Below are 27,423 nucleotides of genomic sequence, written 5' to 3' on the forward strand. Positions count from 1 at the left end.
GGGGATCAGCAAACCAGAAGCAGAGTAAAATAACAGTGCACCATCCAAACAGCTGCAATCGCTGCTTTCAGACTGCAAGCTTGTATGCAGTATTTAGAGACTCTTCTTGGTACATAACTTACAAGTATTACACAAGCATTACACAATTCAACGCAGGCTGACAAATTATCCGTTCTTACTAAGCTTCCAGATAAAACTGCGTGACGGAGATGCACCACAACTGGCCACCAGCTGAAGGAAATCACACGTGAGGTGCTTTTATGAAATCATCCAACGGGTATAAATGCTCTAAATCTCTTTTTGATCCTTTAAAACCAACTTATTGCAGCTTCTCTACACTTAAATTACAGCCAAATGAGAATAAGTGAAGAAAGTTAGCGGCCTTTGGTCGGATTGTTTTTCAATCAGAAGTCAGTGTGAGAATAAAAATGAAGCACATGACAGGAAAAGTACATTTCTTCTGTGGATGGGATCCTGTCTAAATTTGGACAAGCATGGAAAGAACTGTGAAAAACCTTTCTTGTTGATTCTTGCAAAGCCTTTAATCGCCCCTGCTAGAACACGAGGGACAGACGAGTGGAAGCCAAGCAATCATGTTATAGTTTGCAGTAATCTGTGCTTATCGAGGCTGCTGGGAGACGTTAGCTAACTATCTGTGTTCACATTGAGCAAAAATGTGACCCGCCAACATGCAGCCGCACAAGAAGGCGTCACCACAAAGGTACAAACAAGCTGAGGTCAACTGAAGACGCTCCGAGCCCCCACCGGCAAAAAACATGAAAGACTCAGCACACACACGGTAAGGCAGAGACATGAAAGACTTCCTGTGTCTGCAGGAAGTTCGATTACAATTTACAGGAAACTGGAGCAAAGAAGAAATGTCAGTTTGCAGAAAGGACGGAGATGCAGCAGCGGGGGGGGGGGGGTGTGAGGGGGGTGTGAGGTCTCTTATAAAAGTCTTCATATGTTTGGATGTAATATCTGTCATTAAACAGAAAACGTCTAGAGAATAAACATTATGTTAAAGTGAAATTAAACATTCATATTTTCATTCATTCTCTTTTTTCCCTGTTAGTTACACCTTCCATTACTACTCACTGTGTACAAGTACAAAGTACTACGGCTGCAGGACTACCTGTTGCCTAGACTTTTTAAAATGTGGTCATTTGCCATCTTTAGCCGTTAGCTCGTCCTCTTCCTTTGTGTAACGATGGACAAAACACAAAACTGAGCGTGTGCGAGCTCCCGGTGACTCAGCAGCTGTTAAAATAACATGAAGGCAAAGTAACATCAAGCTGTGCTAACATTAGCAAGCTAGGCTAATGAGCTAGCCGGTTAGGACGCTAGGCTAGTTAGCCTTCCACTTTAGAATGTTCCCTGTCAGTGTTTTATTATAATATGTGATGTTTGTGGATGAATGTTATTAATATTATTATGCTGCATCTTCCTGCTGTAGATGTTTAAGGTTGTGTTCATTTTCATTTCTTTATTTTGTGCTTTCCTCCACAGCTATGCATTATAATCGCTGTCATGTGAACCTCATATCTCTAAAAAGTCAATGCATTGTCCAGCTAATCCAAGAGCCTTTTTAAATAATCTATTTACCTGTTGGCAAATGTAGTGGAGTAAAAAGTACAATATGAGCCTCTGAGATGTGGAAACGAAGTATAAAGCTGCAAAAAGTATAAGGACAAGTACAAGTACCTAGCCTTGGTACTGTACCGTACTTGAGTAAACACCCACCCAGAGGCCTGAAACTTAGATGTTGTCTTCAGAAATATACACAAAAGTACACAGTGGAAGTGTCAAATTTCAGTTCGGCTTGAAGCGAAGTGTGAGGAGGGATAAGCCGAAAAATCGTCTGGAGGAAAGAAGTCAGTGGAGAGATAAGCGTCTGTCACTTTCATTCATTTTTGAAGTACAGTCAGCAGACGTCAACAGTCCCATAAACAGAGCGTGAGGAGCATTCAGAGCAAGCTTTCAACTGCAGGAACCAAACCCAAGATAGGTTGTTTCTGATTTAAATGTCTTTTTCTTCGCATAAACAACTTAAACTCCGGGAGTTTGTAGTAAGGGCATGAAATAATAGCAGGGGGAGGATAATAAGCACAGGGGGGAGTTCTGATTGATGCCTGCTGCTTTTAAAAACAACTCACATGCTGCTGGAACAATGTAAGCCATCCACCCCATTGCATAATTCAACAGCACGAGGGCTGAGAAGTAATGAGTAACCAAACCCAACTTGAATATATTGCTGAAGCGATATGATTGCGTCCGACATCGCACTTTTGTTTTTAACAATTGATTTAATGAAACATTAAGCTCGAGAGGGCAATCAGTCAGTTTTATTCTTCTTCTGACCAAATGTGTTGAGGAGTGCCCACGTACTGTAAATCTTTTGTAATGCCATTTTTTTTTTTTTGTTGATTCTCGCTAGAAATTCCCCTCTTCCACAGCATGAGAGCAGTAACCGCAGAGCAACACAAACAGGTTGGCCAACAGTTCACAAAGCAATCATGAAAAGTCCCAGAGAGGCCGAGTACAATCCCCGACTCGATAAATGAGTGTCAGAGGATGTTTTTTTTAGGCTAACATCCTCATTCCCGGTCCAACAATGACATCACTGTTACAGAAAACCAAACATTTCACAACCGGTCAACAGCTTGACTCACAATAATGTGAGTTTTAGTCACACCAGTGTTGCTGATTTCTAAGGAATATCACAGCAGGGTTGTTTTCTAAAGCACAAATAAGTCTAGGGGGTGAAAACGGCCCCAGAACTGTTTTTCCTTAAGGTGTGATCAAAAGCATCATCATACTGTTCAAAGAACAACCACAGGCTGGGTGCAACATCAGTGCACGCTGTGATAACGGAAACCTAGAGACGCCTAACAAGGAGGAAAACATACAGCGGAGCTGACAAGATGCGCTGTGGTTTTCACCGCAAATGCAAACTGCCAGATTTAGGCCTCCGACGACGTGTTACAACATCACAGCAGCTGAATAAAGTCTCGCCTTTTGATTTTAAAACGCTTTGTTTTCACTTCTGCAGAAGTGTTGCAGAGCTGTATGACTAAGGCCTATTTTTTTATATGTTGGTCTGCTGGCAACACAGATGGTTTTGGTTTCACGTGCCAAGAGTTTGAGATACGAGCTTTCTGACGCCACCTCAACGAAGGTGAATTTGTCATTGTAAAGGCATTCTGAAATTAAATCTGGTCTTCCTAAAGAATCAATGATCCGGTGATAAAGCAAAGACCCGTGAACAGCTTTCAATAGACCATTCAATGACCTGCATTTCAGATTCAACCGTGACTCATTTAGTCTTAAAGCACAGCAGAAGTGAAACACACAAAATGCCCTCTGTGGTCTGAAATCAAAAGCGAAACCGAACAGTCTAAATGGCCGTACGCCATCTGGCCTCCATCAGAAAATGTGGGGTTTTTCATAATTTGGGTGAACTGAGCCTTTGAGGCACATCATCCTCTGGCATTACTGCGGCTCTCATAACAGAAAAAAAGTCATTTCTTAAGAAATAAAGTCCAAAAAAGAAATACGATCTAAGCTCAAATTAAAGCAGAAGCAGCATCAGACGTGCTGGTGCTTCATGACTCCCTCTGGTACAGAACTGTTGAATTAAGCTTGTGTACTGCTGACAGATAACATCAAACAGCGCAGTATCTTCTGACAGCCACTGTCACACAAATTGTGTCGACATCAAAGACGCCGATTGAATCTCCAGACTTCCAGGATGTGTGCCATATAATCTCACCGTGGCATCAGTTGGGTGTATTTTCCAAACTTGGACCATAAAGTAGGTCATTTTGACATTGCAGCATTGTTTCCACTGATTCCTCCCTCTCCCGCTGAGGTGACATCAAACCGCTAACTCCAATCCCAAACGGCCACCTGTTGCATCAACTTCACACCCGAAGCACGGGGTCAAGGGTCAGCAGACGGAGCCGAGCGCACGCGGGAGCGCCAGAGCGTCTTTCAACACGGCCATGATCAGGGTGTGAAAGATGGAAATAGAGGAAAGGGTAAAGAAACTCCCTTATTGTGCTACCAGAGAACACTAAGAGCAACATAAATGCAGCCTGTGTGTTTACAGTGCGTGGGGTCTAATGGCAGCTTTGACTCAGCCATGATTCAACAGCCACTGTTACCAGCTATATCACCTAATGCCATTTACCATTACACGTTTTTATATTTGTGTTCTATAAAATTAGCCAGCACGATGTCTCTTATTGAGCCTGTTGAAGTCCCCCTCCGTTCAAACATGTCCTTCACTTCTTGTTCTTACCGTTTGGGTTATTCCATCTGACACAGCTGGAATATGGAAAGCCTCCGTATACATACAGAGGATGGATGTTTCAATGGAAAATAGTTAGATTAACAACAACAATAACAACAGAACTTGTTTGTGCAAAAACCATATCAGACACAAATTATTATCTTCCAATATGTTTGTGGGGGGGGTCTTTAAAGTCCAAGTTTGGCAAACACACAGGAAATAGAGTCACACTTTGAGAAAATTGGTTCAATTTTCTTGTTATTGTGCAGCGGAAATAATGTTCTTTGATCCAACCGGTCAGAAGAGTCTTTGAGGATTATGGAAAATCACCTTATCCCTGACTGATGCTTAGCTCTGTGCTCCAAGTGCAATGCTAATACGATGCATACAGAGGCACAAACTGGAGCGAATGTGTGTGTGTACAGCATACAAATTAACACAGCACATTACAGCACAGCCGACACACGATTCCAGTGGTTAAGAGAAAGCATTATGCCTTTACTCACCATTAAAACAGCTCGCTGAGGGCAGCAGATGTCTTTGTTGAACCATGAACGCTAACGTTAGCCGCTAAGGTGTTAGCTTGGCTGCTGCTGTAGGCCGGCTGGCTCTGACCTCCAGGGATTTGCCTCTGTTGTTGAACTTGTTTCCTCTCAAAATATTTCTTCAGCATCTTGTCTTCCTGCTGAATAGACTGAGTCACATGAAAACTGTTTTCTAATGTCAGTTTATTATGCTAACTAGCTGGCTAGCTGACTGGATTTTGGTGCCTTGCATCCTAGTACTCACTTCCTGTAACTTCCTGTGACTTCCTGTAAATATACAGTCATCAGTGGCTATCTTTGCCTTGTATATTTATATATATATACAGTATTACTTTTTTATTTCCTTTCTCACCTGTATATGCTTATTTTTGTATCTAAAATGTACATTAATTAGATTTTTGCATGCTAATGATGCTTAAAGGTCACATTTTTCTCCTTATGAGCTCATTATCTTTGGCCGGCCACAGAAATTGATGATGGATTTCAGGGACATAGTTTGTCTCCAGATGATTAACGCAACTCATTTTGATTTATTTAAATAAAAAGAATCAGCATTCATAGTAGAGCCCTACTATTGATCTGACCGGGCTAACAGATTGAGTGATATTAGGTTATCACAGATACATTCGCTCCATAGTATTTTAAGTTTGAATATTTTATGCTTTGTAGTTTCGTACTTGTGCACCAGAGCATTTTACCACACTGTATTCAGTCTTTCACACCTGTGCTGGTGAGGTCACAGATCTTTTCATGTTTAAAATGTTCCATTTGTACATATTTAGTTCATAGTTTAAGGGATTCTTGTCAAAAACATTTGTTCATGTTGTGTTTTTTATGTTCAAAAAGATGATTAATTATAATCTGACTACTTAAATTCTTACACACATAAACACAGCATCAGTTGGGATATAATTCATATGATTTTTGCCCTTTATTGATGAGATGAGCAGCCAGATGTACTGTAAGTCAGCCAATATGGCGAATGCTGACTTGCATTCAGAAGCATGGGAATCTACGACCAGTGTTTTGTGTCATTTTCCAGATGCAGGCGTCTAAGATGAGGGTGACGCAACAGGTTTTTTCCCTCCCACTGTTCTGTAAGGATCCACAGCAAAGAAAGGCCACAGGTCTGAATGTCCAGACGACATTTTATCTCAGCCACCCAGACCGATCAAATCAAACATGCCGGCACAGACATGCGTAAACGGTATTAAAATTGAATGAGAGGAATTATCATCTTTGTTCTCTCCAGCTCCCTGGTGTTTCCCGTTGCTAATTCCTAATCTTAATGACTACCAGATAAGCACAAGTGTTAATTAAAGAGAGCTGCATAATTATATCTCAGAGGGACCTGCGCCAATGCCCCCTCACCACCGTCTCCTCCAGCTGACACTCCAGCCTCGTTTCTCTTCCTGTACTGTACTCCCTCACAACATTAGGCATTCAGTGCTCTCACACTCGTCTCATTATCTCATCCTGACACAGAGCTTTCACCTAGTTTCTGAAAATGGAAGGGGATCCACACTCCAATGACATGGAAGTAATAAAAGCACGACATTTTGGGCTGGTCCCACTTGCCCAGAGTAGAGTTATAGGTGTTTTTAGAATCTCTTCCAGTGAAGTCACAGAGAAACATATGAAATGAAAGTCAATATTTTCACAAGCCACTGAGATGGAGGAAACCTGGAAAAGGATGCGGCTCATAAAATACATCTCGGCCTCGAAAACAACTTCATGTAACTTCACAGTCAGTGATTGGTGCTTGAAATGAAGCGTGGTGGAGGGGTGTGGGTGCAGCCTTTGGTCTTATGAAATTACCGTGACATAAAAATCCATCACAGCCAGCTTGCCCGCCCGGGTGCTCGTATCTCCACCAGAATGGCAGCAATCTGTCAGCTCATCTGCGAATCCACCCCAAGGAGGGGAAGGACAGGCGGAAAATAATAACAGAACGGACAACAAAAGGCTTTGCCAGAATCATGTGGTTATGAGTTGAGCTTATTAAAAACCACAGTGGAAAATAAATATGCAAACATGGAGCCCGCCCTCTAGCAGAAAACACAATAAAATATGGTGTGAAAGACAGAGAGTGAAGGAGGAGGGAGAACAGACACCCTGCTGCTAATTTAATAAACTGACTATAGCTGGCTATGCACTTCCATTATGTTGTGTCATCTGTCCTGCGGAGGTTGGATCAGTACCTCGGGGAAGGTCACGGCAAATGACAGACATAATCAGATACAATCAAGTCATTCGAGATCCCAAATTTAAACGCCGGCCGGGCAGGTTTGGAAGCTGATGACCAAGCTGTTTGTGTCTGACGTCACTCGCCATTAGGTGGTTGAACGTGACTGAGATGAGAGCAGATATCCAGCTGCAACGCTTTGGTGCAATATCTCACCAAATGTTAAGCTCCGACTGACCACGCCTACGTCATACATCAGCTGATCCTCACGCTTCGACCATAGCACACGCCAAAACTGCCGCTTTGACGAGTTGATGCACGTCGATTTGTTATGAGAAGACAATCGAGCGTGGCGTGCGAGCTTGCAAAGGAAACAAAGGCTTTTGATAAGCATGTTGCACCACTGTCACGCGTCGCCCTTAAAGACCTGCACCGCAGACGCTTCCCTCACGTTTTTCAGTCGTCCGTCTCACGTGCATCTGACGGAACAGATACACTTCTATTTCAATCGACACAGCTGTGGTTGGCTTTGGTCATTGTTAAATGAGCATCACATCAAATAAGTTCTGGAAAGTCATAGCAGCAGACTCGTGCATTAGTTGGGAATTGATCAGTGGGTCGTTCCCCCTCAGAAAAACTAAACCATCTGTTGTTTGTTCAAACTCATAAAATGACCAAATTTTCCTGACGTGAGCTATTCTGCTCCTATGAATGAATGAATCGAAGGCAGAAGTAACGTAGCATTGTTACAGTGCCGTAAAACTTCATATAAAGGAAGTCGGGACGGACTGTTGGAGACTGTAACAGGCCACATTTGTTCACTTAAACAAGCTGTTTTAGTGCCTAAACCTAACCAGACCTTCACCACTGAGGTAGCAAACCAGAAAACACTCACATCAATCTTTTCTCTATTGATAATTTAGGTGATTTTGGAAGGCACTGAAAAACAACAGCACCCCGCTGATGGGCGTCAGACCAAAAAACACTCGTATGAGTTGTTTTGAAAGGCGAACAGTTTAGTCATATCATTCAGGGGATCGAAACATATCCGCCCATCTTTAACTGCCTCTGCCTCCACCTGCAGACAGTTAAGCATATAATAGGCATTACTGGTATTAGAATTGGTGTTGGTGAGATTATTATTGAGGATATTAAAAAAAAAAAAAACATTAAAAATACACAAACTGCCTGCAGCACATGTGCATCTTGAATGGAAACACTCTGAAAAGTCTTTCATGCGGGAAGGTTAGAACTCCTGAAAATAATCAGAGTGCACAGGCTGGACAGCAGCATGTACTGCTGAAAACAAAGGAAGAGAAGAATAGCCTCCATTTAGCTCAGCTTGTTAGTCAGAGCAAAGAGGCTGTCACGTACGGTCAGTGGGAGTGCAGCTCCACGTGGATTCAGTCATTATGTGCTGCAGTGCTTTTGTTCCCCAGGTGAAGACCACGGCTCTTACCAGGAGGGCTACCCTGCCCCCCCCCCCGCATGGTGTCATTCCTATTCCTAGCTGTGTTTGCAAAGGCGCAAAACAACATACACGAAAGGAGAAATTACAGACATGAGTGTCGTTTGATATGTGATTAAGGATGGGTAATAATTTCGCCCCAGGTGTCGCAATTTCATTTGAAATGAGACACATGAGACCTATTCTTTAAGTGTGGTCAGGGCTGTCATACAGTGGCAGGTGGCAGCTTCTTGAAGTGAAAAAAAAAAAAAAAACAGCACGTTTTAAATCCTCATATTTTCGCCTTCCTAACTGTGACAGAATGACATCGTGCTGTTTTGTGTGAGTGCAAATTGCAGCCTCCTCTGCACCAGCAGGAAATGATGCGTTCCACGGGTAGGAGTGGAGGGGGATGCATGCTTGGCTCTGCATCCTGTCTCCAGACAAACTACCTGTTTCTCTGCTGCAATTTCAAGGCAAAGCTGTCGTGTGCAGCCTCTTCACCCGGGCCAAACGCCAACGTCAAACGAAGAGGTTAAGAAGATGGATGGAGGGATTAAAGGGGGAGAAGAAACGCCCCACATCCAGTTTAAAGCTGCAACAACTGGTCGATAAATCAGCTACCTCGAATTAATCTGCAAATATTTTGATAAATAATTAATCATTTCAGGTATTTTTCCAAGCAGAAATGACAAACATTTTCTGTTCCGGCTTCTGAAATGTGAGAATTTGCTGCTTTTCACTGTTCATATAACTGAAGATTGAGTATCTTGGTTGGTCAAAATGTCGGTCAGACAAAAGAAGACATCTGAAGACGTCACCTTGGGCTTTAGGGCACTGTGATCAGCATTTTTCTCAAAATTTTAAAATATATTACATTTAAAACGATGAGTTATGTGTGAAAAATGTCCACTTTCACAGTTTGTAATGATAATTTTGGGAATGATATCTTTAATTCAAGGTGACATCTTTTTTTGTACAATCCAAACTGAGAGATTTTCAGTTTATGATGATGAAAGCAAAATATTCACATTTGAGAAGCTTGAGGCATCGAAGTGTTTGACATTTTGACTTCTGTCCATCTGTCAGTCATCGATCAGTGGACTAATGAATGGACTGACTGGGTCATCATCGTACAGGACGGAGGTAAAAGAGCCTGTTGCGTGAGAAAAACCTGCAGCTATGACACTGAATTTCAAACCACGGGTGTTGAGCAGTTTCAGATCACTTTCTCTTCACGCTGCTTCTGGAACAATCTTTTCTGGTGCTAGCACAGAGGAATAGCTCATCCACAACACAGGCTGCACAAAATTCCTCTCAACCCGAGCATCTTTGTTTTTCACCTCTATGGAGTTTCTTATAAGTGCTGGAGGAAAACAATCACGCTGCAACAATTAGCAAAAAGAGCTGCAATATGATTTTTTTGTTTCGGTTTGGCTCTCAGTTAAAGAATAGCATTTCAAGTCCCTTCTGCTTTGTAGTTTCAGCCAACTCATTCAGGGCTTTGGATAAGAGGGCCAGCCCACACTGACAGCTTACACCTTCTGGAGTGAGACAGTAATAGCATTACCAACAAGGCCAGCACACAATATAAACACAAATCCTGCAACATCACGACTCACATGTAGACTGCCCACAGTCTCACTCCGTCATAAACAATCATTAACCACAGCATTCTTGTCTCTAATGAAAGTCTGAGGACAGGGTAGTTCCAAAGGAAAGCAGTTGGAGCTTGTTTGGTCTTTTTCAACCATAAATACTCATTCTGACTATCGTTCCTCCAGAACGGTGACAAGCAAGACAGCTCCTGTTTCAGAGGTGGGCCTTGAGGTGTAAGCTGATGGAAACATTCACAAAACTGCCACATCCTTTTGTTTGGGAGCGCAATTAGGAGAGGCTTGATAAGCAGTGGTTATTCCCCAGCATGATTACACAGTTTATAGTCATATTACTTCTCCAACTGTAGTAAACTAAGAAGATTATCACTTTGTGCACTGAGGAAAGTATCTTTTCAATCAAATATGATTTAAAATCATATTGTCCTCACATGAAATCCTTAAAACTTGAAATGGGGGGGGTGTTTGTGTTTGTGTTTGTTTTAGAAAGGAAATACAATTATCTTCAATCAGGACTTACTGCTGAATCACTATTCTGCTTCGTTTAAAGATGCAGCCACTTGTTTCCAGATATTTCTTGGAACATGTGGACAGCCATTTGAACTGAGTGGCACTTGTTTCAGGGGAAGTCTGAATGTGATTTGGCTTATATGGTGGATTTTACAGTGGATGACGAATACACAGAGCGCCTATAAGCCCCAGGTAAGGACCACCAAGGTGACAGACTGTCCAATCATATTTCAGCAGATCATATTCCAACAAATAATCACTGATTGGCATCAATTATCTTGCTTTTTGCACGTTTCTTACCACTTGAATTCTTGCCACAAATGAGGTGCTGGTAGTGCTGCAGCAGACCCCAGACCTCCGAGTCGTTGCTGATGGCTTGCTCCAGTGACTCCAGCGTAAACTTGGGGATCCCGTTGTCCCTCTCCACCAGCGCGCTGCGCAGGACGCGGCTGAACACCTCCCGGAACAGACTCTCCATGCAGGCGGTGAGGTATATGGCAGCGTGTTCGTGGATCCTGAGGGCCACCCGACTATCCACCATCCACCTGAAGAACTTCCCCACGGAGAACACCAGCCCGCAGCGCTCCGACTTGCCGCGGCTGAACTTGTCCCCGGTGCTCATGTTGTAGAGGGACAGGGCGCTGAGAGCTGCCGTGATGCAGTTGACGGAGATGGTCCATGAGAGCACCACCTTGATGGCGCTCTGGATCTCATGCTTGGTGCACTTGGCGTAGCGCAGGCTGAGCCGCTGCGCCTCCCGGGCCACCCTCACCAGCGCGCGGCTGATGAGAGCCGACAGTCGCGCCAAGACCTCCGGCGGCGGGTTGCCCACCATCAGCTCCTCGTCTTTCCTCAGTGCGCCCTCCACCTCGCCGAGGCTCCATGGCACGTCCTCCAGCTCGGGCAGCTTGGCGCACTGACCCGAGCACTCCAGTATCTCCGTGTCCTCCGCCAGGACGGTGTTGACTGTGTCCAAACTGTTCTGTCGGCTGTGCATGGATTCGGTCAGATGCCAGCAGTTGCCCCCATGCGAGAAGGACTGATGCGTGTCGGAGCAGCACAGCGACACGCTGGACGACCTGACCGAGTCCGCGGCTCCACCATAACCAGAATCAAGCGTTAAATCCTCCAGCGTCCTCACGACAGTCTTACCCTTGCCGGCCATAACTGCACCGCATACTGTTAGGTATGCTTGGTCTCCAATTAAACGCCACAAACTCGTTCCCTTGATTTCTCTCCGCCGGATTCCGAGGACTTAAATATACTCCCCAACCTCAAGAGCGAAACGATAAGAAGTGAGCCTCTACTTCCCTCCTTCTCCGTGCAGCTGGATGTCTCCGATATCCTCCTCTCCACAACTTCATACGCGTAACCTGAGAGCGCACAAACCCTCCGCGCTCACTGCAACAAGCGCAGCGCAGGCAGGGCTCCGCTGGAGAGGTGGAGCCTGGAGCCCCGCGGCCTCAAACGAGCCAATCCGCGTCTCCACCAGCTTTGACTGACACGGACAACCTGCCTGCTACCTTTCAGCAAAGGATACCTGATGCTGGTAAGACATAACTGCAGAATCAGAGAGAGAGAGACACACACACACACACAGGCCGCGCTGTGCCAACCAATCTGTTGTTTGTAGTCAGGAAGCTGCAGTGTGTGTGTGTGTGTGTGTGTGTGTGTGTGTGTAGCTGAGTTCCCACTGAGAAAACACATGGTGGAAAAACACTCATGATAGTGCGGAGGAAATATGGAGCAATGACATCTGACAACAGAGAGGATAAAAATGACCTTTTAATTCTTACTTCATCACATGAAAGTCAGAAAAAATACCACAGTGTCAGAGACAATAAATGTGTGAGAGGGGACACGGGCATAAACAGTGCAATTTTGTTAATGCACTTAATTTTTCTCAGCAACCAGAGGTCAGCTAGAGGCTGTTTACTCCCCTTTTATTTATAGCCACATGACTTATCTCATAATCATAGCAGCTCTGCTATAGAAAGTTAAGGTTTCCTTCAGAAGCAGCTTGCTGTGCAATTTATATCTACAGTTTGACCGCAGTATTGTCAGGTACCCTTCTTTTAATAAACTTCCCTGCTTAAATCTCTGTTTTCTACCATTCTGCTCAGCTAATAATGATAATAAAAATAATAATAATGTCTTGTGTGACTGTAATTGCATTTGGACTCTGGATAAAATACAACCTTTCTGAATGAACCTCTGTTGTGAAAAATGTCTTTTTCCTGAAAGGCCGGGTCCTGCAGTGGAGAGGTGTTGCTTTTGGCATGCTGTCCTGTTCATTTTAAGTGAGGAGTGAAAGTGAGTCTGCAGCAAAAGTAGCTTTCCTGAGGAACACCGCCATAAGCTTTAACGCCAGATCCCTATAAATATTTTACTGTCCAAAGCACATTGGTCCAAGCGTTTTAAGATCAGAGCTCCTTTAGACATAATACAGACCTGCAGTCCTGCTTCGAGCTTTGGCATCACTGCATCATGATGCCGTGGAACGACTTATTCGCCATAATACAACATTTTTGTGGGGCCATGAAAACAAAGAGCGAGTGAGTCGGACTCTGCAGACATGCTGGGAGGAACAGTTGGTGGCACGGTGATTCACCCATTCTGCTGGGGCTTCTCCTTGTACGGCTGAGCTGGACCAACCATCTGTCCACACCGCCTGCCATGCCAGAGGCCCTTTCATATTTTCTTTGCATGACACTGCACAGAGCATGCCAGAGCTGAAAAACTTACTACATTGGAATTTGTGGAGAAATAATGTGGCGCCCACTCTCGCACGGTGACTGACAGGGAAAAGTGTGAAACAAATCATGCCAATATGTTAGAGTTATTGTTTGGCTGACAAATTACAAACAAAAGCATTACAGTACCGCATGATGCATCGATTTATATATATTCCAAGTCCCTCCGCATGGAAACACGCCGGGCCTCTGAATGCTACTGGACGGAACTTTTTTGGATAAGAAAGACCAGTTTGGGGAGATTTTTGTTGACTGAATACTGAATTATTTAACTGTCAACATGAGGAGGATTCTGACCGACGATGACGGGGAAACCGTTCTCACATGAACTCCTTCGAGAAAATCAATGATAATTCTCACTTTTGATGAAATGCACGTTGCATAAAGAACTCCTTGTACAGAGAAAGAGCTTTCAGCTGTCTCTATAAGCGGATGTCACCCTCAGCACACCCCATCTCTCAGTCTGTGACACTGACTGAGCTCATCTCTAGCAGTCTGCCATGAGCTCTTGATGCAATGCAGCATATCTTGCTGACTAACTAAGGTGAGAGCGGTGGAGGTGGGCAGCTGTCAGCTGCTTCTCTACATGCACTGTGGTCCTCCAAAGCTTGTCCTCACGTATTAAGCGTTGGTTGCCTGGTAACAGCAAAATGATCATGATTTTCCCGGCAAAGATTATAGATTGTAAGTATTTTGCCAGGAGAATGAGTGAACATGCTTCCTAAGCCATGCTGTGCAGTCACGTTTCTCTTTAATTGGTAGTTTATTACATCTTGTGTTTTTAGATTTTCCTTTGTTTGAAGTGCTTGGTGTAGTTATGTTGGCAGTATATTGCTTCACAATGTGTGATCTATATACTGTAAAAGCCTTTTTCTTTTGCTTGTTTTAAATTTCTATATACTATACGTATTTCATTCTTAAATGACAGTTGATTATAATATTTTTGGTACTTCTAGGCTATGACTTAAACTCAATTTTGTATTATTTATAATTATAATATACAATTACGATGAGAATAGTATTTTGTCCATAATACCATGATTATGTTGAAATATTGGCCCATTAAATGCAGAAAACATGAGAGAACAGGCACAGCATCCACTGTAACAACTGCTTATCATCATGTAGGGATGAATTACATAAAGTTATCGTCACACATGGAGGTGGCGTGATGTCATACTGCCGCTCAGTGGCCAAAACACGGTACTACTGCTCCACTGCTTGGCTGCATTTTGCGTCTTGCATAATTACAAACCATTTTATGTAAGAGAATATTGTGACGCATTTCCTACTTAGACAATGGAGACTATCAAATATAAAGAAAAGGAGATAATGTCGTACTACTACTGCTACAAGTACTACAAGTACTTCTAATATTAATGATAATAATATAAATTTGACGTACATGCTTCAAATTTCCATACACATATAAATATACTCTTACAGCAAGGCAGATTAATTTGCATTATTTACGTGAGACACAAAATGGCATTTAGACAGTCAGTAAAAGAAACATAAGGTGATATCAGCGAAATACAAAAATACTAATCCAATTATGCAATCGCTGCAAGATGAATAGTCCAGAAATTAATTTAATAAAAGGCTGTGGCAAACAGAAAAGTTTTGAGCCTCGATGAAAGAAGCGTTAAACGCGTCGGAGTCAGAGTGAAATGTGGCAAAACTGCTCTGAAGTGCAAATTTACGCTGTGATGTTGACTTTAATCACAACACAGCTCTGAATACACAGTGCAGCTGATCTGTGGTCAGCTCTCAAGGCGCTGCTGCGTCATTGGAAACTACTTGAGTCTGAGTTTTTACCAAACTGCACGACAGATACAGTTTTCTAATATCAAGTGCGTCAGCCGCGGTACTACGACTGTAGTATTACAGTACTACAATGACACGCACGGACGGGTGAGGGCCGTGCGCTCATGCCAGACTTCATGTGCTCATCCGGGTCCTTCTCTGGTAAACAAGCCTGTGGGAACTGTAGGCGAACGGACTCTTGGTTTTGCTTGATAATATTTAAAGTTTTGCATCGTCACACTGAAGTTATGTCTTCTCAGCCCATGTGCACATCCTTTACAGCAATTGGTAGTTAATTTCTTTGTCATAACTTGCTTCTTTACTTGTAGTAAACCAGGAAAATACTAGTTTACCTCCGATTTCGCCTCCTTTTAAATTAGTCTCTTTCATATTTATTGACTTAATTCGTGAATTAGCCTTCTAACACGCTGAGGCCTACTGTAAGATAAGTAATATTAGCACAAGTGTGTTAACTGGACATGTTTGCTGGCTCGTCTCTTATACGACAGAGAAAGCACGCTGCAGAAACGTGACTACGCTGGGAAACGCGCTGAGCCTCGTCGACCAATCAGAGAGCTCAGAGCTGTGTGCGTTGCATGTGGGCGGAGCTGGGGAGTAGGTGCGGTGAAGACGTTGAGCAGCTATTCGTCGACGTTGAGGGAAATTCTCTGATAAAAACACTCAAAACAAGCGCTCGGCAGTCGGAGAGACGAGACAGACGCAACCGAGAGGGATTTTAAACAGCTAAGTGTTCGTCCAGCTGACATTAGGACGACGAATTCGACATAATTTCAAGAATTTATATTTACATAACCAGCTTTCTCTGCGTTCGCGGCAGCCGGTCTTGCCACCGTGTCTCTGGTGGGTCGTTAGCGGCACCAACTGCTTCAAATTACAGGCCAGTTAAGTACTCTGTTATTCACTTTAACGTAAATAATGTCTTTGGAGTACGTGCCCACCAAAGCGGTTTAGTACATGTATATTTATACGCGTATTTTTCACTATTCAGAAAAACAAGTTATACAACAAGCCACGCTAGTCGTCCGTGCAGGTCCTAAAGCCCGCCCGGTTAGCCGCTGTCACGTTGCCGGTGAGCGCGCGCCGTCTCGTGCCCAAATGGTTCAGCAGCCAACGGTTTCTAAATTCTTCGACATTATGGAAAAGGTGCTGTTAGAGCAAGGCTAATCGCAGAATTGGATTATTGAAGACAACGAGTTGTATGCTGAAGTAGCATACAAGCGCTTTTTTTTCCGTACGCTTGGATTTCCTGTGGTCTCGAGTCTCCTGGTTTTGGTCTGTCATCTGATTTCTTTGAAACACTGTCAGTGAGTCGGATTACGAGTGGAGCGAGCACAGAAAGACTTCTTATCATTCAAAAAGGACACGAAAAGGACTCGTCCAGTTGAGTAATGGTCATTAATACGATCCACTGGTTCAGGAAGGGCTTGCGGCTCCACGACAACCCGTCGCTCAAGGAATCTCTGCTGGGAGCGGATACTGTCCGCTGCGTGTACATCCTCGACCCCTGGTTCGCGGGATCTTCCAACGTTGGGATCAACAGGTGGAGGTGAGCAAAGTAACCACGTGAAAACACAGAGCCGCTGGGCACCTCACACACAGCAGCTCACTGTGATCCACGCGCATCTGGACGCTTTGAGTTCCTCTCCATGAGTTTTTGGAGACTGGGGTGATGCATGCCATGTGGTAACTGGTTTTTTGCAGTTCGTTTATGTGCACTGGGCCGTGAAGGGTTTCACATCCTGTGCTGTACCTTATGCTGACATGAGCAGCCTATACATTGGTTAATCGATTGGCAGGTAGGTTGTGTGCGACTATTGATAATCAATGAATCATTTGAGTCTTTTCCAGCAAAAACATTCGCTGCTTCCAGCTTCCTTTCTTTTTCTTGCATCTTACACTACACGACTTTCAAGATTTCTTGGACATTTGTGGGCAAAGTGTTGCTTTCAGACCTATTTCCCCCAAACCCTGAAGCAGCTTTCCACTGTGTTTCTCTCTTTAATGCATCTTATTTTAACTGCTTGTTGGTGCGGATGCCTCTCAGTGCTGTTCATTCGTCTGAAAACTCTGCTTTGGTTTGAAGTTTTTGCAGTAACTTAAAGGAAATGAGCACACTTCATGTCAGGTGTAGAAAAAAGTTTGACACAGCATTGTCCAGCAGGTTTCGTTCACACTGTTTTCTTTGTTATGTCACTCAAGGACAGCCCAATCTTTTTGGTTGTTGTCAGAATAGTTAGTTTAATAATAATAATAATATTATAAAGGTTTAAAAACGTTTTGCTAAAAGGAGAGAAACTGCTAAATTAAATCAGTATTATTAAACAGTTTGGCTTTTTATCTGGAGTGTGACTGACGTTTTACACTGATAAAGGCTTAATTATGATATTGATCGTGACACATAATGAACAATTATTGGTATTCCTGCCAATCAGATGACTGATTCCTCCTTTACGTCATGACATGTAGTTGTAAATTAAACGTTTGTGATCCTAAAACCAGTCATCAGGCATGCCTTCATATCTTGCAGACCTTCGATCCACACTGTGGTGTGTCTTACTGGATTGTAGAAGTGTAGGGATAAGAGGCTTGTCTGAGACGTCCCTCTCTGATGTCCTGAGCGAAGCGTCTACGTCTCCAGACTTAATCAGTCCTCCACATTGGGTTGATAGGAAGTCCAAAAGAGGGTTTGGATGTTTGTCACTTGACTGGCATGTCTGTTCTTCTTTGGCCCATTTCTCAGCTTTTCTCAAGTGACATATGACTTTGACCTGCATCTCGGCGTTTAATTGGTGAAGAGGCGACGCGTCGTTTAACGTTTTATATAACTGACATTCTCGGAGGACGCTGTCAGCCAGCGTGTCTGTGCGCTCGCATGAATGCAAGATAGGAACGAGCTGTTAGGGTCTGGTGACACTCTGAGGCTCACGTGATGAGAGATAAGAGCGAGGAGCTGTTGGGTGAGTGGAGGGTTTGCCAACCTGTGACCCCCCTGGCTTTGACAGGTGAACCTGGACCTCAGGTTACCCTTCAGTGCTCCATGGGAAGTTTCCCCTGTCAAAACAAACAGCTGGCGTCTTTTTCACCCAGCTTGGTCTGTGACCCGAAGGCTGCAGTCAGGGAAGATCCTCTGCGTGGAAACTGGCAGATTCAACAGTCTGCACGTGCAGCTGCTGAACGAAAGAGCTGCTGAGATTTACAACACAGTCGGTGTCTCTCGCTGGATGCTTTTGTTTCCTGCTGTGCGCTCGGGTTTGTATTGCAGTCCCATGCCGTCACTGGAAGAGCAGGGCAGCAGCAGCAGCAAGGCGCTCCTGTTATGGAGCATGCATGTTATGCTTCCACTGTTATGCAACGGCAGCCTGCGGTGACGCAGAGCTCACATGCAGATCACTCGCTGTGTCCCGCTTCATTCTATTATTTCATCTTTTATGCACATATAAGACATGGACGTGAAATAAAACCGTTTGTTTCCAGAGGCAGTCGCAGTGCACAGAGAAAAAGCTTTTAGAGCATCAGTAAGTCTGACTGTACTTGTCTCTAAGCCGTACTGAATGTCCTTTTTTCACATTCAAAGCTTCTGTTGAGGTCTTCAAATGAAGCTGTCATCATGTTTTATGACATCACCTTCGAACAAAATCCTCAGTTTGAACAAAGTGGTTCATCAGATTAAATGAGTTTTTCCTAGTAATATTAGCGTTGGCTAATCCTTGTCTGCAACTGAAAGACCAGGTTTACACAGAGTGCATGGACATACAAAAAAAATAGAACAAAAAAAGCTTTTCACCTTTTCAATGCTGATTTAGAATTTGGACGTCAGTAATATGAAATTAAAATTTGCTTAATTTCACATGGAAGTCTGCAGAAAAGGTCAGCTGAGCTTTAGTAGAGCAAGTGCAAGCTGCTTTGATCCATGAGCAGACACTCAGCTGTGTTATACTGAAGGATGTCAGTGGAGCACAATACAGTTCAACAGTGTCATAAAGTGGAATCAGCACACAAAACCTGAGCTTTCCAACCGTAATGGAGAGTGTGTGATTGAATGTAAGAGACATGACATATTTGCCTTTGCCTGAAGCGTATAATATACGACTGTTTGGAAAAAGAAAACACAGCCTCTGTTGAATTACTAATCACAGGACAAAGTAATTGTCACAAAATAATATGCCATAACCTGCAGCCTCTGTAATTAGCACTTGTTTATACGCTAACAGCTAGCTCAGGTTATCATTTGAATTGCTTGTGCAGAAATTCCTGCCGTTCGGGGGGGGTAATCCCACATGGGTGACAGAGGGGGGGGTCATTGCCAGATGACATAATCACGATAACTCTCCCTACCCCCAACATCTCCACACGTGGCCTAAGTAGGTCAGTGTGTTAGTAGTAAACCTTGCACCCTTTTCATTTCGCTGACCTACTTCTGCGTTCCTGCTCCTGCAGGACACCCCGACTATCTCTGCTGAGCAGCGCAGCGCTGAGCACTAATCCATCTGATAACTGTGTTACCGCTTTATGCTTGAAACTGTTTAAGATAGTCAGCGGTTACGCTGGCTGGCCTGGGTGGTAATTAGTGCGGAGTTGCTTCATTGAAGTGTTTATACGTAGGAGGGAAGTAGGAGTGCCCGTATCAGAGCACTGATGCATTTCTTTAGTCTTTTTCCAAACATGGATGAGGCTCATTGCTTTTCTTTTGATGGTTCGAGTCTGTCCTTGCAGCATCACATTGATTTTAAAGGTCAGGAGGGCAAGGCAGTAGAACAATGCGTGACCTCGGGCTCAATTCCTGGGCTGGACGGATATATCTGGGCTGAAACGCTAGAGGGCCGTTCAGCGTTCATCAGATAAGGCCGTGGTCGTAACTGCTTCCAGATGTGAAGGTACACAGTGTAACTGTGGAGTGTTCCTGGAAAAAAAAAAGCATTTCTCAGTGAATGTTAACCACTTCCCAAAGGTTCAAAATGGGAAATCAGTGCTGAACGTTTTCCCTGTAGCTCTCCTGTGCAGCTCACAGAGACGACACTGCTGTATGAGGAAGAGTCTGGATGACAGTTCAGGATTATCATGTCCAGAGAGACAACAGCAGCTTCCTGTGTGCTGTTCATCAACGCCATGACTCATGTCGGTTACTGAGTGTTGAAGCTAACATTTTTAAAGTTACCTCCTACTTCAATTTGGGGCTGTTAAATTGCATAAAACCTCAATCCATATAGCTGCTCAGGGCTGTTTCCATCCCAAACCCAGCAGTCCACATGCTCTGTAATCCAGTTACAAGGCTTTTATGCATTCATCCTCTTGATTTGCTTTTGAATGTGGACCTACACTCAAATTCATGTCCAACAAATGAATAATTTAATCAGAATTTGAATAATAATTCATCAGTCTCCACATTTGCCAAAGCCTCCGTAAAAGCAGGCATTGTTTCGGCTGTGACTGACAGGCTCATAATAATAAATGATGGAGCAGCAGCCATCCAGCCTCCAAACAACGGTCCAACGCAGAATCCATTGAAATGAATGCACAGCTGCACACTAATGGACACCTCTGCATATTTTATTACGTCATATGAGCTATTAAGTGAACACTTGCATTGTGTTTATAAATAGGAGCGTGTCCGTCGGGTATTTGAGCTTCACCATCAGTAATCAGTTTTTACAGTGCACCCCAAACACACACTTGGCTTTCATGTCAGTGAAAGACAGGATTAGACCCGGACGATACAGGAAGCCTCCACCTACGAACTTCGGTACCTATAGCAACAGCACGGGAAGCACCACATTACTGCCGCTCTGTCCGCATGCATGTGTGGATCCGAATGTGTGTGTCGCCTCTGATGTTTACAGCTGGTATTTCTTAAGGACAGAAAAACAAATGCTCTTGAGAAGATAAAGCCTGTGTTGTAAAATCAAAAGGTGCCTGACGGTCATATCTGCGTCTGAGGGGTCAGCGTGTTTGGTCTGTTTGTGTCCGCTGACGTCACGTACGGCGGTGATTAAACTCATGTGGATGCAAGTTGTTTGACTCATCGACTGTCTGCATGAGGTGGCCTCAAGGATGAGTTCAAGGTGTGTTTCCTTCAAATGAATCAGTTCTGTCAGAAGTGGAAATAAAAAAAAAAAAAGGATGTTACGTTCGGCTGTTTTGCTGCCAGAAACGTGGATAATCAGTTTCTTTGTGTTTCGCTGCGGCGCTGCTGGTTCTGAGGAATAATTGTCAATTCATCTTACAATTATTTCTCAATTAATTGACTGTTTACGCACAAGTAGTGCCCAAGGTGACACCTTAAAATAGCTTTTTGTCCAACCGACAGTCAAAAATCGAGACATTCAGTTAACTGTCAGAGGAGGCTTAGAAACAGAACAAATATTCACATTTTAAAGGCTCTTAAAAAACAACTGAAACAAGTAATCCATCATCTAAACAGCTGCCTGTTAATTTTCAGCCTCTTCTTGGTTTGTTTTTACCAAACTGAATGAAATAGTGTCATTTAAATTCAAGGCCATTAATATTCTTGACAGTCACTGTCTGTTTCCCTTCTTTCAAATCCACTGAAAAAGACAATTTGTGAAATTGGGTCCCTTATTTTAAACCTTCAAACGTGTGTCGGCACCATACTGTGAACGCACCAGTGTGTTATTTCAGAAAACAGCTTCTCGTGGTCGTTTGCTGTACCTTGCTGCGTGAAATCAGCATATCAAAGAGCAAATTGTACTGAAAGTGCTGCTTCATGTCGACCTCAGAACAACCTGAAATAATCTCAGTATCCAGCTCTGAAGCTTAATGCAGCATCAGCGTTCGTTCCTGGCGTTGTGGCGTGTTTTTGAATATTTGACTGTGTACTGTGTGTTTTAATCACTCTGTCTTAATTCCCGTCCTCCTCCAGGTTCTTACTGCAGAGTCTTGAGGACTTGGACTCCAGCCTCCGTAAGCTCAACTCTCGACTGTTTGTGATACGAGGCCAGCCCACTGATGTCTTTCCCAGACTTTTCAAGGTGATGCGGTCATCTGGTTGAAAGATAAAGCTAAAAGCTGCTTTGATCATGTTGTGCTAACCCTGTTTATTCTCCTCTGTCCTCCAGGAGTGGAATATTTCTCGTTTGTCATACGAGTATGATTCTGAGCCTTTTGGGAAAGAGCGAGATGAAGCTATTAAGAAACTGGCCTTTGAGGCTGGAGTGGAGGTGACAGTTCGCATCTCCCACACACTCTATGACCTGGACAAGTGAGTCAGCGTCACCCAGCGCCACATCTGCTGTCAGGCCAGCTGTTTAAACGTATGTCCACCAGGTCTTTGACGCTCTCTGTGCTCCTGCAGGATCATAGAGTTGAATGGGGGTCAGTCCCCTCTCACCTACAAGCGGTTCCAGACCCTCATCAGTCGTATGGATGCAGTGGAGGTGCCCGCGGAGGCCATCACGGCGGAAATCATGGGGAAATGCACGACGCCACTGTCCGAAGACCATGACGACAAGTTTGGGGTCCCCTCCTTGGAGGAGCTGGGTGAGGGTCCACATGAGTAACAACACAGAGGAGCGTCGTGAAAGCGTGATCAGGCACACACGCTACAAACTGAATTTAACATGTTCATGTGGTCCCCGCAGGTTTTGATACTGAGGGTCTGTCCTCTGCTGTGTGGCCGGGGGGAGAGACCGAAGCCCTCACACGACTTGAGAGGCATTTGGAGAGGAAGGTCAGTCAAATCAGAGAAACATGCTTTAAACAGGGATTCTACACACAAGAAAAACAGTCAGCAATTTTTTGAACTAGCGACTACAGCCGTTTTCTAAACATTTCTGTTGTCATCAGGCGTGGGTGGCCAACTTTGAGCGTCCCAGAATGAACGCCAGCTCGCTGCTCGCCAGCCCGACAGGCCTCAGCCCGTACCTGCGCTTCGGCTGCCTCTCCTGCCGCCTCTTCTACTTCAAACTCACCGACCTCTACAGGAAGGTAAGTCGGTCATATGGCCCAACCCTTATTGATACTGTGGTGAAAGTATTTAGAAAAAGCTTCTAGGAGGAGGACCAATAGAAACTTTCTCCTCAGATACTCTGTTCTATATTCTGTACCTGTCTGCTCAGTCAGTGCGTGACACCGCCTGTTGTTTGTAGCGCCACCTCGTGATTCCCAGGTCAGTCTGCAGTGAGCTGAATTATCCACAGCAGCCTTGTTGTGTTGGCGCCCTCTTCAGGCGAGATGTTGTATTTTCAGACTCCAGTGCAAATATTTACAGTCAAGAAGTATTGTTGAAGAAAATATCTGTGGTCTTTGCTTACTCACCGGATTGTTCTTACTGTGATGTCGCGGTCATGTGGAAGTTAAATGATGACACCGTGAAGCTGTCGTGTAGCTGAACTGGCTTTTCAGCGCAGGGAGGAACTGAGCTGCCTCACAGTTTTCTTAAAATCAGTCTTTTCACTCATCTTTTCACTGGCTTTGAATTGGTGAATGAAAAGGATTTTGACCACCTGAACGCTCCTGAGACTAAGTGCCAAGATGTCATCCTGTTTTTAAGTAATAATATCTTGCCGCGTCTCCACCTCCCCCAGGTGAAGAAGAACAGCTCCCCTCCTCTGTCGCTCTACGGTCAGCTGCTGTGGCGCGAGTTCTTCTACACGGCAGCCACCAACAACCCCTGCTTCGACAAGATGGAGAGCAACCCCATCTGCGTCCAGATCCCGTGGGACCGCAACCCCGAGGCGCTGGCCAAGTGGGCGGAGGGCCGCACCGGCTTCCCCTGGATCGACGCCATCATGACCCAGCTGAGACAGGAGGGCTGGATCCACCACCTGGCCAGACACGCCGTGGCCTGTTTCCTGACCCGAGGAGACCTGTGGATCGGCTGGGAGGAGGGCATGAAGGTAAACACGTCTTATTCAGATTTGTCTTTAATATCAGTTTGAAAACTTATTTATATCTTGTTCCTGTTTACTGCAGTGGCCTTTTTCCCACAGCAGTGACTAAGTTTGAGCTAATTCAGTCTCATGAGTCATCAGTTTTGGTTCTGAACAGACTTCACTGAAAAACTTTAATACTTGTAATATTTCTAAAATACCACATCCTAGATTTTAAGTCCCTGTTTATCCAAAAGATGCCGCCATGTCTGCCTCCAGAGACGACTCTTCACTGCACCTCATGCATGAGGCCTGTTTGTGTGTCCTCAGGTGTTCGAGGAGCTGCTGCTGGATGCAGACTGGAGTGTGAACGCCGGCAGCTGGATGTGGCTCTCCTGCAGCTCTTTCTTCCAGCAGTTCTTCCACTGCTACTGCCCCGTGGGTTTCGGCCGACGCACAGACCCCAACGGAGATTACATACGGTAACAGCTGACGTCTACAAGCCCTGCATGTGGTCCCATGTGGGAACCTTTTAATTGTCTGAAATGCTGTGGTGCTGAAACTGTGGCTCAGATACTGATGGATACTGATTGATAGTATGTTAAACCAAAGTCAATACTCTTAAGCATTTCCTCTGACTTGCTGATAAATTGTTATTGGCTAAACCCTCCTCAGCAGATAAGGACCTTGAGATGTTTTTGCTTGCCTTAGCAATAGATCACACCACCTGACGTGCTCACTAAACCTCTCCATCTCCTCACCCAGGCGCTACCTGCCCATTCTGAGAGGCTTTCCAGCCAAGTATATTTATGATCCCTGGAACGCTCCGGAGAACGTGCAGAAGGCAGCCAAATGTATTATTGGAGTGCATTACCCCAAACCCATGGTGCACCATGCGGAGGCCAGCCGCCTCAACATCGAGAGAATGAAACAGATCTACCAGCAGCTCTCCTGTTACAGAGGCCTCGGTAAGGACACCGAACACAGGGGGAGTCATTTCTCACAGACATCTTCAACATTAACGTGAGGCGGCGTTGACCAAGGAGCACCTGAAGTGATAGTTTCCTAATGTTCTTAAAAGACTGTCACATAAAAGTGAGTTAAGCGAGCCATTCAGAGTTAAAGAACCAGTCGTCCCTTGCTCTTAAGTTATGACCAGTATGGGGCTTTCCAGCTTTATGACAAAGGCAAAGTGCCAAAAATATCAAGAAAATGTCTAACAAGGACCTGCCTGAGGACCTTTCAAGTGGAGTTAAAGTTTCTGTTATTTAATTTAGTACCAGACTCATCAGAAGCTCAAAAGAGCCTTCAAAGTCAACCATAAACTGCTGATTATAGGAAATATTCTGATTTCCTGTGATTTGCATTGATGTGATCGTGTGTTTAAAGTTGCTTTACTTAAAAGCCGCTGTCTGTCTGTGTCCTCAGGCCTTCTGGCCACAGTCCCGTCCAACTCTCACGGGAACAGAAACGGTAACAGCGAGACGGGATTCCCCGTCGAAGGTCCACAGGACGCTGCTGCTCCATCTGGTAAGTGCCAGAACACCTACAGTAGTTCTGACTTCTTCCAGACTTCCTCTCTAGTCTCTGGCAGTGATGTTTCATTTTGTTCTTACAGGCTATCAGATGCCGGTTCACTCTCAGGACGAATGGCAGAGCGGCGTCATGATGTACATGCAGGGCGATCCACAAACCAGCATTCACCAGCAGGGTGGGGACACATTTAATTCATCCGTCTCATTTATGTCCTCGCATCTGTCACCCGTGTGGAGTCCCACTTCTCTGCTAATCCTTGAATCTTCCTTGAATTCCAGGTTACGCAGGCACCAGTTCCAGTGTGATGTGTTACACCCAGGGCACACAGCAGATACCGGGTCCTGCCGTCCAGAAAGGTGAGGACTGACGGCACAGGCTTGTGTCCAACATGCTTTATAGTCCAACACACTTATCCTAAGCTGTGCCTCTCCTTGTACTTAATGACAGAGACGATAAAACTGTATTTTAAGGCCGTTTTCCCTCCCTTATTTCATAGGACCTGAACACCATGGAACCACTCAGACCAGCGGCAAACGGCACAGCGAGGACTCTGGAAACGGCAAAGGCTCAAAACTCCAGAGGGTCCAGAGCAGCCACTAGTAAGGCTTGTTTTTATTACCATATTTGTCTCCTGTCTGCAAAATTAGCAAGATTTACGGACTTTGGTGACATCTGGTGGTGAGGTTGTAGATTACAGCCCCCTGGTGGCCTGTAAAAACACTGTTTGTAAATTATTTTGTCAGATTTAGTAAACTTTTGTAATTCATAGTGACAGTTCAGATGTGGCTGGAAAGGCTTCCAGAGTCTGGAAATGTTGGTTTAGGTCCCTCGAAAATGCTTGTAAACATCAAATATCACGTTTCTCATCGTCAGTGTGTGTGTGTGTGTCCTTTTCTGTCTCCTCGCAGGAGTGTGTGCAGACCTGCTGTCAGTCGCACACGGCCCGACGCTAAATGGACGCTAAGACTGACTTTAGTCACAGCACTACACGGCTGCATGAGCACAGCTTCAGGAGGAGCAAACAAAGCCACCACTCAACACATTCAAAGGTTCTCACGTAACGGGACTGTACATTATCACGTGGACTGCACAGCTCGGTCCAGTGCCGCCATCACTGGGGCGGCTGTTACACTGTGCTTACGTCTGAGTCAATAGTACTGGGATGAACGTCCTTGTGTATATAATGAATTTGCTAATTTCAGCTCACATACAACTTGTACATATTTGGATATTGTATGTGTGTTTTCTCTCTTTGTGTAGCCATAGACCCATTGATATATTTTTGATATGAGAAATCATTGTGGATGGATCTTTCTTTTTGGAAACTTTTCAATAAAAATGAAAACATTTATAGACCGTCCATTTAAAAAATAATTAAAAAAAAAAAAGGTGAGATCTTGTATCTGTTCTAAAACCGCTGCCTGTGCTCTCATTTATTCTGATTCCCAGTTTTCCCCTTTGAGCCATCCAATGTATTTATCAACAGAAGTGTTTTTATGATTTCCTTTCTATCTCAGTAATAGTTGACTCGTTGCATTCTGTACCACTGCAGAGGCAATATCCTCTGACGTTAGCTGTCAAGTCATTGCAAAAAAGGCAACAGGAATACAGAATCTTCATATCATGCTGTCCCCCTGTATAATCCCCGAATAAATGTATCACTGGAGAGATCTGCTTCACTTGCTTCTTGTTTCTTCTTATTGTGCTTGTTTGATTAAAACTGGGTTAAATATTGCAAATGTTTCGGCGTGTTCTTTGAAGCTAAAGTGCTGCAAGCAGTCCAGTGAAGTGAGGCTGACTGATGCTCTGGTTTTACTCTCAAACACATTAAATGTACCTCGAATGGCAGTTTGCACTGAGAAGAAAAGCAGCTTTTTCACACTAG

General features: G+C 44.4%; 2 protein-coding genes across 3 annotated transcripts in view; one reads left to right on the top strand and one right to left on the bottom strand.

Annotated features, from left to right (window-relative positions):
• The window catches only part of LOC143315180 (ankyrin repeat- and BTB/POZ domain-containing protein 3-A), a 162,591-nt gene extending 150,372 nt beyond the window's left edge, over window positions 1-12,219 (bottom strand). Inside the window, exon 1 of one of the 2 annotated variants that reach the window (XM_076722708.1) lies at window positions 10,898-12,219. In XM_076722708.1, the coding sequence (XP_076578823.1) occupies window positions 10,898-11,762 (865 nt within the window). In that variant the 5' untranslated portion in view covers window positions 11,763-12,219. The remainder of the gene's footprint in view (window positions 1-10,897) is intronic. The other variant, XM_076722707.1, reaches the window with a different exon arrangement.
• Window positions 12,220-15,747: 3,528 nt separating this feature from the next.
• Window positions 15,748-27,206, top strand: LOC143315181 (cryptochrome-1-like). Its single transcript, XM_076722709.1, has 14 exons — window positions 15,748-16,723; window positions 22,055-22,163; window positions 22,251-22,393; window positions 22,487-22,671; window positions 22,773-22,861; window positions 22,978-23,118; window positions 23,718-24,029; window positions 24,333-24,484; window positions 24,768-24,970; window positions 25,431-25,532; window positions 25,621-25,713; window positions 25,817-25,894; window positions 26,035-26,137; window positions 26,447-27,206. Coding segments are annotated over exons 1-14 (1,869 nt in total). The 5' UTR covers window positions 15,748-16,565; the 3' UTR covers window positions 26,448-27,206.
• The last annotated feature ends 217 nt before the right edge of the window (window positions 27,207-27,423 follow it).

Source organism: Chaetodon auriga, chromosome 22 (genome assembly GCF_051107435.1).
Source record: "Chaetodon auriga isolate fChaAug3 chromosome 22, fChaAug3.hap1, whole genome shotgun sequence".
In the NCBI taxonomy this organism is placed as follows: domain Eukaryota; kingdom Metazoa; phylum Chordata; class Actinopteri; order Chaetodontiformes; family Chaetodontidae; genus Chaetodon; species Chaetodon auriga.

Bases quoted from the DNA above. Each gene is read 5' to 3' on its own strand.
- LOC143315181 (XM_076722709.1), top strand. From the start codon at position 16,566: ATGGTCATTAATACGATCCACTGGTTCAGGAAGGGCTTGCGGCTCCAC. The intron at 22,394-22,486 runs GTGAGTCAGCGT...GTGCTCCTGCAG, and splicing joins ACACTCTATGACCTGGACAA to GATCATAGAGTTGAATGGGG. The intron at 22,672-22,772 runs GTGAGGGTCCAC...TGGTCCCCGCAG, and splicing joins CCCCTCCTTGGAGGAGCTGG to GTTTTGATACTGAGGGTCTG.